Source organism: Archocentrus centrarchus, chromosome 8, assembly GCF_007364275.1.
Source record: "Archocentrus centrarchus isolate MPI-CPG fArcCen1 chromosome 8, fArcCen1, whole genome shotgun sequence".
In the NCBI taxonomy this organism is placed as follows: Eukaryota; Metazoa; Chordata; class Actinopteri; order Cichliformes; family Cichlidae; genus Archocentrus; species Archocentrus centrarchus.
The window spans coordinates 7963949-7976056 of NC_044353.1; the positions used below are offsets into that span (position 1 = coordinate 7963949).

Consider the following 12108-nt stretch of genomic DNA (forward strand, 5'->3'; position numbering starts at 1 on the left):
CCTCTCAGATGCATCTGCAGCCCTTCAGGTTCGGGCTCTGAAGGATTACTGCAACAACTATGACCTGACCAGCCTCAACATCAAAGCAGGAGATGTCATTACGGTAACACATGCACACGGTGGCAATTCTTAATGTCAGAAGCAGGAAGACAAACAAAAATAAATAATTTAAATTGACAAAAAACAAAACAAATGTTATTCCAGGCAGCAACTTACTGGAAGCTAACAGAAATCCAAGCACAATGGTTTCAGCATCGCTCATTTACTGTGAGCATGTTTTATAGAAGCCTGTTTTCACTTCCTGCATTACACTAATGCATATTTATGAACATGTTTGCAGCCTTTGGGTGCTTATTACAGTAGTGAGGAAGCCAAGTAGTGCCAACGCTTTTTTCCTCAGGGCCTGAATGAACAATTTGACTTTGGGGATTTAGCACCAAATGTGGAGCGTTCCTTTTTTTTTTTTTGGCTTAACATGCAGCGTTCATATTGGAAAGCTCAAAATAATATTCTGTGCTATTAATCAGTTATTAGTTTAATGCTGTTGCTGTGAACGTGCTTGCCTCGCAGGTTTTGGAGCAGCACCCCGACGGACGCTGGAAAGGCTGTATCCATGACAACCGAACAGGAAATGACCGCGTGGGCTACTTTCCATCCACTATGGTAGAGGTCATCAGCAAACGCACAGGTGAGTTTGCACCGATGTGTGTGTATGTGAGGGTGTGCTGCTGCTGCTTTTTAAACTGTGATTGAGCTAAGCGCTGTAAATGAGTCAGGCACATATACATGGAGATACTTGAACGCACAAATCTCTAAAACTGTTACATTAAAAGTAATCTTGATAAAAACGCTCAGTCAGCTTTTCCTGGACAGAGAAAGTTAGAATGCAAGTCACATCAGAGGCTTTCATTGCTTTCATCTCATACGCTGGGAGCGGAGCTGTCTGTGAGGCAGCCAGCATCAAAGTGGTACCGTACAGCCACCTGTCATCCCTGCATTGCTGGAGTTACCGTCCAATCCTTGTGGTGGAATTTTTGACAGTGCTGTGGATCTACCTGAGGGAAAAAAAAAAATTAGGAGTTTGATCCAAGTATGGAAGTACTGTAAGTAATACATGCCGCAATTATCAATACCTTCCTGATGGGTTTCAGTGTTGCCACCATAAACAGTATAAAAGATGGACGTAGTTACCGTGATGTCATAAATTGGTTTCTGAAGTCATGTTTTGAAGCCTCGAGATGTGACGATGAACGGGTCACAGTGTAACCGGTTGCTCATTGGCTAACGAATTGTCAGTAACAAGCTAGCTAATGAGCATACCACGGATAATCCTCCATTTTGAAACATAGTATGAACAAGATTTACAAAATAGACTTTTATTCAGTATAACTCGAAAGGAGTAACTGAGCCCATAAACTCGGCAGGAAAGTATTTACAGAAAGCTGCTTCTCCATAGACTTCTATGGGACTTGAAGTCTTCTTGCAGCCACAGCTAATGCCACCTGGTGGCCTTTGGTACGTCCACGTTGGCTTCATTTTTCTGGCCCGGAACCGACGTCCATGTTTTCTACTGTCTGCGGTTGGCGCTTACCATTACTTGCTAAATGCTGGCAGGAAAATATGAATAAAACCAAAGCTAAACATTTATTTACATTTATTTGCACAGGGAAAAGGAATAGTTTGACATTCTGGGACATTTTTTAACTTTCATGCCAAGATTTGAATGAGAAACATCTTCCTTTACGTCTGGAAGGTTAATTAATAATAACCATCAAAGGTTTGGACCAAACTGTCCAAACATTTGACTGGTACTGTATATGATCAGTGACCATTTTTATAAATATGCATAAACACACCTCTGAGCTTTGTTAATATTAGAGTAACGCAATATGTGCCGCCAATATTGTTTAATATTAACCGACCTATAGCATAGTTTGAGAAATAGTTTGATAATTATTTGGACACTAAGCAAACAAATGAAACCAAAGTCTTTTCTTTGGTTAGCATTTTATAACATGACCCCAAAATTTTGAGGAGTATTAATTAAGCAGAAGAGAACAGATGGGTGGATGGATGGATTTATTCACTTCTGAGTGTTAGCTGAGAAATTTGACTCCATTGTCATCAGTTAGCTTAACTTTAGCTAGCCCAGCTCTGCGCAGAGGTGAGAAAATCTTCCTAACAGAACTCCTAAACCTGACTGATTAACATATTAGATCTGATCTGTTTGACACCAGTGTAAAACATGTTTCAGTTTAGCGTAAACATTTCTCCAGGATTCAACCTGAGCTAACTGGCTGTTGTCTTCTAACCCTCTGCATGAATGGACATGCACCCAAAGTATCAAACGATTCCTTTATTTGCTTAGCATGTAAACTGTCATTGTTTGGTGACCAGCCTATTAATTTAACTGCCAACTTCCATCGTAATCAGCTATTATTCACCTGAGTGAGACGTACAGAACATATTCAGATCCATCGTGTCTTCTCAGTGTGACTGAGCAGCCACAGGGAGGCTCAGATGTTTCTAACTGTCTGTTAGTGTTGGTCTCTGTAGATCTTGTAGTTCTGTTTACCATCTGTCTGTCTCTGTAGTACAGTATGTGTCTACTTGTCTTAGTCTGTATGAGTGTCTCTCATCAGCCATTACCTGTAGTCTGTTCATGCTCATAATGTTCTCCCCTGATTACCTTTACATGCTGCATTTACCACCGTGGAACCATTGTGGCATCACCCATCCCCACTTACAGTAACCTACATCCTGCAGCAGCTGTACGCAGCCTTATACTGTATATGGCAGCTGTACGCAGTGCAAAAACAGCTGGAGTGCTCCCACTTGGCTTGCACAGCCAGACTGACTAATCACTGCTACAGCTTATCTGCATACACAGATACACAGCATCAGCAGCAGCTGTTCTAACGGGAAGTTTCATTTACTCAGCTGTTTTTCATCAATTTTTAATTATTCTTTTCTCACAGTCACTCCCTCCTCCATGTTGCATTGCTCTCATCTGTACCTCCTCTTTTCACTAACGGGAAAGCAACAGCAGGACATTTTTTTCAGGGATGAGTGTTCATAATTTTACCTAAATGTTGCTGCAATGGTAGCTGTGTGTTGAAGCTGGAAATGTTACAGTATTTCAGTGTAGAGTGGCCACTCACAAGAGCAGAACAAACTTTAACATTTAGCTTGCAGAAGGACTAGGCAGGTATCCGATCGTTCAGGTCCTTATAGTAAGCTACAAGTATTTGGCAGATATCTGAAGTTTGCATAGTCAGCATCTTTGTCCAGAACTACTAGGAACACAGTATCTAGTATGATAACACACTTCAGTAAAACAAAGGGCTCACACTCAACCATAAAGCCTGTGGTTGGGTTTTCACAGCTGGCCCCTTTGTTTTCACAAGTTTGCCCCTTTCTTGTGATGTTTGTGATGCTGGTGCAGCTGGCAGCTCAGACACATGCAGGAATATTTACCACGAAAATATGGTGTTTTGCTGTTAGCTCGCAGAGAGACAAATTCCTGAAATCATGTCTGGATTAGCATGCGGTCCACTAGCTTCTTCACCTCAGTGCTGGATCTCATTCAGGATTTTTTTCTGGACTATATTCTTTCCATATTCTGAAAGTTGTTAACAGAGAAAAATATACTGTTCCCACAAAGATGAAGTACGCAAGTGCCCTCATAAGATGCTATACACCCTCTCTACATGTCACACACATTTTAAATCATCACATCTCTACCTCCAACTTTTACTAAAAGAGCACACACGCGGGTAACATTACGGTATTATTGTATGCTTGAAACAGAACATATCTGTAGAGTGTGACTAGCACATATTTGCTGTTTTGCACAATAAAGCTGGTTGATTCAAATGCCCCTCAGCCCATCTCCACTTTCACCATCCACGACTTCCTTATTTGAGCCCTCCATTCATTTCATTCCACCGATGCCCACATTTGCTCGATCTCCACTCCTCTCCTTCCTCTCGCCTTTCATACATCATGTCCTTCACCCCCACCATCCTCTTGATTTGATTTGTAACTTCAGTCCTTGTTTTTAATTTTCCTTTTTGTTTTCTTCCCTTTTTTCTTACATGTAATTCTCTGTTTTGTCGTTTGTTTGTCACGTGGCGGTGGCTCACTGTTGGCTGGTTGTGTGTGTGTTTTCCGTGTGTCGTCGCGGTGGGTGTTATCTAGGTTTGGCCAGCACAGTCATTTGCACTCAACAGTTTCAAAAGATACCGCTGGTTCCTCCGGCGACGGTTGCCCCTGCCAACGCAGTAGTCAACGGCAACGACACCACGTTCCATCAGATCCATATCCTGCCTCCACCGCCTCCTCCTCCACCACATTCCCATCAGCCACTGCTTCCACTTTTCACTTCCTTTGGCTATAACAGGTCGCCCGTGACAAGCCCACAGGGAGACACACCCACTGCCCCAGGTACATGCCCACTTTTTCATTATTATTATTATTATTATTATTATTATTATTATTAATACCAAAGCTTTAAGGGATGCTTTCCTTATGTTTTATGAAGTAATAGCCAGTAAAAAAAACTCTGATTGGTCATCTAAGATTCCAATTGGCATTTTAATGTTTCTTTTTAAGAAGGCATCCATTAAAGTTTTCTGTTATAGATCATTATTCATGTAATTTTATGTGTTGCTCATACTGTCTAACTTTTATTTTTTAATTGTTGCTGTTGTCATTTCCATTACTGAGATCCAGAATCCGTTCTGGGACAGAAAAGTTTAGACTGCTTAATATTTCAGGTATCATTATTTTAGCTGGCTCTATGGGCCTGTGCCACCATGCACCATTGCACGTAAAATATTTAATTCATATAATAACATACATCATGATTACAACAGAGGACCCGTAAAAGCTCATTTAGATATGGGTTTTTTTTTTTAGCTCTAGCATACATAATAGCATCCATGCTAGTCATCTCAAGCGTATAGAGTTAGGGTACAGTACTCAGATGTAAATTATATTACTTTTGTATTTACTTGGCTGCATACAGCAGATGTGGCTGATCACAAATCTGATTTCATCCATCTCATTTTTCCTGAGTAACCTGCAGTGAAGAGAAGTTTTATTTAGTCCATGACTAATGAATTATTCAGGACGCTAACACCACTTTAATCACAGGAAACACGTCCTATACACTTTTCTGCAGTGTAGTTCCCATTGTTAGTGATGGACTCTGTGCAGTGCATTCAAATTGCTTTAATATACATTAACCTCTTAACCCTTTCTGGTCTAAGTTGTTGCAACAACCCCCAATTCTAACCCTAACCCCAACGCTAATCCTTAGCAATATGAATATATTATTTATTATACTGATTATTCTCTTTGTTTCCTGATTGCAAAGACTCAGAAGAAAAATGTGATGAATCAAAAAGTTACATATTCGCATTGCCAAGGGCTAGAGTTGAGGTTAAAGTTGGGGTCGTCACCAGGTTGCTATTAATTAATGTTTTGCATTATTATATATGTATACAAAGCACTTCAGCCAAACAGCCCAACAGAAAAGGAGAAAACATAAAGAACTGCTTTTAAAGCAGTTCGACATTTTTTCTTTGGAAATGCTTTCAGTTTCTTGCAGAGAGATTAGATGCCAAGTAGGAAGGAAGGCTCCTCATTTTGTGACAAACCTCTGTTCGCCTGAGTTGGTTTGCACTTCAGTTGTCTTGATTTGTAGTTTTTGGTTTTTACAGTTCTTTTTTTCCTCCCTTCTCCTCTGTTCCTCCCTCCTTCCCTGTATATCACCATGATCCCAGCCACCAGGGCGACCCTGCTAGCTACTTATACCGACACACCCCACACAGAGCTCTCTCCTGACCAGCAGAGTGTTTTCTGTTCTGTCCTCGTCCTGCGTCTCTTCATTTTAATATCACTTTTACCCACCCTCAATACCCTCAATGTGTGTGTATGTGTGTGTGTGTGTGTGTGTGTGTGAGGTGGTAAAATGCTTTAATAAACTGTGTTTATACCAGTCTGTGGAGAGTTGGAAACTGAATGTGAATCAACCCCAGCAGGTGTCACTGGAGTTGAGTTTAGCACTAGCAGAGGAAAAAAAAGGAGTTTCCCGTATTGAGAGGAGTTTTAGCTTTAGTAGCAGTTTTGTGTCGCGGGGTTTATTGAGATCGTGCCTCAGATGATAGGCTTTTCTCTTTAACATGTGGGTGATATTTTCTTTCTAGCTATTCATTGAGAAATTGCTTCTGGAATCATACAGATTTGAACTTCCTGGATTCTTGAACATGAAAAAAAAAAAAAAAAGCTGTAAAAGTTGGCAAGTTACAGAGTATAAAATGTCAAGTGTTGTGTAAGATACACTGTTAGAAAATGTCACCCTCAGTGTTTTGCAGGTAAGTTTATCACTGACTGTAAGCTGCTGTGTGAATGGGAGCCTTCACTGGAGACCATTTTGTTACCTCGAGGAAGATAAATGACTTTCACACAGTGCAACAAGTTACTTCATGATAGCTACATCAGCTCGACGCGCTTCCTTTGAGCCTTGATCAGATTGGCTCAAAGACGTTTTTACAAATGATTTGATTGGAATATAGGGCTGTTTAATCATGTGTCCAAGGTCACTTGGAGGGATGCAAAATGGCCACAAGAAGGAGCTGTGCCATCACATGAAAGCAAAGGGAGCTTTTTAATGTGTGTTTCTCTGGAGCACTGTTGGACGCACATATAAACCATTATCCAACCCTTATTAAAGTTGGTTATAATGGTTTATTTATAATACTCTCCAAATGCACTACAGCAGCCCCATTCTGAAAAGCCCAACATATATAATCACATACTTTTGGATGCATTATATATGTATGTGTATGTACATTATGGCATATATGTGTATATACACAGATTTATTTATGTACTATTGGTATATAAATGTTTTCATATATCTATATATATATATGCTGTATTTTTTCTGTGTGTCTGTGTGTGTGTGTCTGTGCGTGTGTGTGTGTGTGTGTGTGTGTGTGTGTGTGTGTGTGTGTGTGTGTGTGTGTGAGAGAGAGAATGAAAGTGTGGTGTGTATGTAGGTTTGAAACCTATACCTTCCTTTATTGTTCCTCTCTCCTGCTGCCCCCTTTTTACTTCCTCTCTTTTCCAAATATGACTTTAGAGTTAATTTAATTAACTCCACTTTATCATTCCCTTTCTGAGAATGTTGGGAACATACTTGACAACTTTATGGATCGAGGCAGGTTGTGATTTAAAATGCTGTAGTTTGAAGAGCTTCAGGACTAAAATGTACCACCAAACATTCATGTGTTCTTTAACAAGAAAACACGAAGCCTCCGAGAGGCATTATGTTTATTAAACCTTATTTGGGGACCTTGTTAATCTGCAAAAGTCACCTTCTGGAGCTCTGTACTCTCTTTAATGTATAATACTATGTATTTTATAAATAAATCCATGTTTAGGACACTGTAAAATGTCATTAAAACATGATTTGCTAATCATTTGAAGGCCAGATTTAAAATGCCATAAAAAATGGGAAATGCTAAAACTGTGGGAAAATATGTGCTCACAGTGAGTATGATGATAGCAGCATGTTTGATTGGAGATGGGACAGGGACAATAAAAGACTGAAACATGGTTAGGTATGAAAAGAATAAGAGAGACTAAGTGTACAAATAGTTCAATAATTTAAGAATAAAGTTATTAACGCCATATTGCAGAGAATTTGAATCAGTTTTTCTGAGAGTTTAGAGAAATGTGACACGGCATGTGAAAATCTGACTAAAGTCCAGTTATTTATTACTTTTTTAAATTTCATAAAATTTCAAAATTTGAAGATTGCAGATTTTATTTATCTATCAATATATCTATATCTGAATTTTTAATGTCAAACTGTGTCCGTTCTTTGAATTGTTGTGGTTTAGTATCGATGTAAATAGATAAATAGTAACGTGCAGCATGTTCATAAATGATAAAAACTCAACTTGTTTTTCAAGAAAGTGTTGATCAGTTTGTCCCCTTGCAGCTGAGATTCTCGGTCTGCGTCTTTGTCCGACTTTTCGTGTGCCGAGTGACAAATCTCTGTAGGCAAGGGACCGAAAACGAATATTTGAAGGGGGCAATTTCCTGAGGCTCAGGCAGGAGTTTATTTAAAACAGATATGAAGCTGAAGCAGCCTGGAAAATGATCCTGTAGCGTGGTCAGTAAAAACCTGAAATAATGTTAGACATCACTGATGCTGTCTCCACGGGTTAAAGAGCCTTTTCTTAGTACACTTAGTATACAATTTAAAAGACGGCATCCATGATAGTATGGAGGGAGCGTTAGTACAAATGGCATCAGTATAACTTTCATCTGTGAGTGCTGAGCACTGTAAACAGCTTTTTCAGTGAAGGCCTTGCTTATTTTAGCAAGACGATGCCAAATCAACTCCAGCAGCATGGCTCTGTCCTGCTGCTAAACTTTCCTGCCTGCAGCCCGGACCTGCCACACATTAAAAACATTTGGTGCATTATGAAATTAAAATAAATCATTGGGTTTTCAATAGGAATAGCCCATATTTAGGACACATGGTATTGACAGCTGCAACAGGAATATTAAATAGGGTAAAACAGATAAAAGCAGCTTTTAAGTACTGTGTAGCCTTTTTAGCTAATAAAAAGCTACTTTAACTCAGTGTTAGCAGCTACCAGCAAAATAGACAATTTGTATTGTTACAAAATAACACTATAAATAAGTAACTTATTGCTAACACAATGCTGATAACTATAGCTCTGTTCCACTTCCCGCTAAAAAGCCAGAAAAATCAATCATTACTGCTTTAAGTCCAAACGTTTGATTGCAAAGCAGCACCAGTTTCCTCGGCCACTTTAGATTCAGTGAGCGGCTAACAGTGGTATTCTGTGTTGAAGGTTGTCGCGGCTCAGAGGCAAGTCCTCACAGTTCTCCTACCACATCCAGCGGGCCCCATGGAGGCTCCAACGAAGAGATCTGGGTACTGCGCAAGCCTGTGGCAGGTAACTAAGCCGCACTGCGCTGAGCCCTCAACCCCTGAAACCTTACAGTCTGATCAGGGGTCAAACAGTATCTGACGTCCATTCAAAAAAACTTTTCATACCCAGCGCTGCCATTTACAAGTGCCTACAGTAGTACAAATGTCTGCAAACCACCCGTCCGTTTGTTTGAGCTGAAAGAAGATGTGGTTTGAAGGCTTTCAGATACTCTTTGACCTGCTCCTGACAGTCTCCCATGTCCTGCTTATCCTTCCATCCGAAGCTTAGCTGAAGTCAGCGGCCTTATGTGTAGGACTGCAGCCATCTGCATCGGTCTACAGTCTTTGTGCGTGCGTGTCTTTCCAACTGCTTGTGTGGGAACATCAAGACAACTAAAAAAAAACAGGGAGGAAAATGGAGAGAAACGATGGTGTGTGCGTGTGTGTGTGTGTGACTTGTATGAAAGCGTCTTTATTCCACTTTTCTGTTTGTCCCTCAGTCGTCTGTCACCCTGTCTTTCCGTCCTGTGCATCCAACCACATGCTGCCCAGTGCATTTCAATGGAGAGTCACACCTCTTACCACGCTGCTTTGGATATCAGCTAAACCACTCAACGTGTGTGTGTGTGTGTGTGTGTGTGTGTGTGTGTGTGTGTGTGTGTGTGTGTGTGTGTGTGTGTGTGTGTGTGTGTGTGTGTGTGACTGTATGCATCCATCTTGTTGCACGTTTGCATTTGTATGAACAAAATCTATACATATCGTTTGGGCGGTTGCATGCGTGCGTGAATGCATGTGTATGTCTTGTATGTGTGTGTGTATGTGTGTATTGCAGGTGGTGATCGCAGCAGTGTGGGGAGCTCCGGCAGTGTAACCAGTGTGAGGTCATCAGGCAGTGGTCAGAGTGCTGGCAGTGCTGCACACATCCTTCATGCACAGGCTGAGGGGGTTAAGGTACCAAACACACACACACACTAACCTTAAACTAAACTTAACTGCTGATCTTAAATAAGTTTTATGACTATGAGGTATGACTGGCTTTTTTTTTCTAAAATGGAAAACAGGTCTTCTGGGTTGAAATGATTCTTGCCATATCATCCCAAACAGATTGCTTATTATTCCAAACTTGATGCTGTTCAATCACAGACTGATATCAGACTGACTCCATATTATTGCCTTTTTTATTATCGTCTTGACACACCAGAGTCGCTTTGACTACAGCAACTGACTGCGAGCGGTCCCGGACCCAGACCTGGCGCTCATCTTCAGAGCAACCATTTCAAAGGCAACAGGATTGCAAGTTCATTGCACATGGTTGCAATAGTTTTGCTTGTGCCATGTTCTCCAACCACTGTTTTCCTTAGTGTGTCTGCACGGATGCTCTGTACCACCATGTATGTCATCACTGATGACAGCTTACACGGCCACCATAATCTTAACCCCGTACTTTCAGAATATACAACTTTTATACAACTTATATGCAACTTGGATGTGATCTGTGTGTGAACTGCAGACGAACCTAAAAGTGTCCCGCATGCGCAGTAGAGGACGCAATAACGTCACTCATACCGAGCGTGCTCAGTGTTTACGGAAGTACGTTTGTTTTCCTTCCCGCGTCCGCGTAACGGGACGCAGAATAGTGACGTTTGTCGAGTATCAATGACGTGCAGGTCTGATAAATGTGACCTGGCCGTACAGACACAGGTCGCATTTGAAAAGATCGGATATGTATCGGATTTAGGACGTTCACACTGCAGCCTGAAGTGACCTAAATCCGATTTTTTTCGCCCTCATGCGACCTGTATCCAATCTTTTCATGCCAGTCTGAACAACACAGATCGGATTTTTTTAAATGCGACCCAGGCCACTTGGATATGTGGTTCTAAATCCGATACGTATCCGATCTTTTCAAATGCAACCTGAGTGTGTACGGCCAGGTCGCATTCATCCAACCTGCACGTCATTGATACTCGACAAACGTCACTATTCTGCGTCCCGTTACGCGAACGCAGGAAGGAAAACGTGTGACTTCCGCAAACATTGAGCGCGCTCGCTACATGTGACGTTATCGCATCCTCTACTGCGCATGCGGGACGCTTTCAGGTTCGTCTGCTGTTCACACACAGATCACATCCAAGTCGCAGATATTTGGAAATGTGAATGACCATACAAAAAAAATCGGATTTCACAAAAAATCGGAATTGGGTCACATAGCCCAAGTGGCCTGGGTCGCATTTGAAAAAATCGGATCTGTGTTGTTCACACTGTTATGAAAAGATTGGATACAGGTCGTATGAGGGCAAAAAAATCGGATTTGGGTCACTTCAGGCTGCAGTGTGAACGTAGCCTTAGACTTCAGAGAACGTTAATGACTGGAAAAGCTGTGGAGGTGAAGGCTGCCCTTTGTATCCATTACAGTAGATACTGGGACCCTGAAACAGGGTAATGTCATCACTGAAGAAGCAAATAGCCTCTACAGCTTTTCTGTCAGGAAAATTAATGGATATTGAAAAAATTTTAAATTAAATACGGCTAAAAAATGTTTCTTTAGATGTTTCCTATGGGAAAGATATCCCATCAGTACACTATAACTAACACTATTATCTGTAATTTGTCTATAGGCAAACAATTAATGAGATAACTTCAGTTTGACCATTTTATGCTTTATGCACTTAGATGTTAAATTTAAAAAACAGTTGGTAATCTGATGAAGTACACCACAATGTTAAAGACTGAAGTAGTGGGACACAGTTTTTAGATACAGAGACATTATGTTCCATGTTTTCTCTCAAAAAGCATGTCAGACACGTTCAGCAAGTGTTGTAAACTGCAACTAAGGTACTTTTAAACCTACTAAAAGCAAAACTGTGTGGCTCAGACTCATTGAAAGCCTCCATTCTCTCTGCGTCTCGCCTCAGTCGTGGCAAGTCTGATTTTTATTGCAGTACTGCAGGTTTCCAAAGAGGTTTTAATGTGATTAGTGCAGCAGCAGTCGGCATACATCACGTCGTTTTTCTAGGGACAGCCTTTTCTATAGAGATCGATCTTAACTGAGATGATGGAGGTATAGAATTTATAAAATGCAGAAACCGCACCCAAGCAATTGACGCTTTTCTTACTGAAGATACGTG

The 12108-nt window shown here is 40.9% G+C and overlaps 1 protein-coding gene across 1 annotated transcript in view; it reads left to right on the top strand.

The window, feature by feature from the left end:
* The window catches only part of caskin1 (CASK interacting protein 1), a 122257-nt gene that overhangs the window by 88009 nt on the left and 22140 nt on the right, over nucleotides 1–12108 (top strand). Inside the window, exons 9-13 of the mRNA XM_030734956.1 lie at nucleotides 9–103; nucleotides 571–688; nucleotides 4201–4446; nucleotides 8901–9005; nucleotides 9813–9931. Coding sequence (XP_030590816.1) covers nucleotides 9–103; nucleotides 571–688; nucleotides 4201–4446; nucleotides 8901–9005; nucleotides 9813–9931 — 683 coding nt within the window. The remainder of the gene's footprint in view (nucleotides 1–8; nucleotides 104–570; nucleotides 689–4200; nucleotides 4447–8900; nucleotides 9006–9812; nucleotides 9932–12108) is intronic.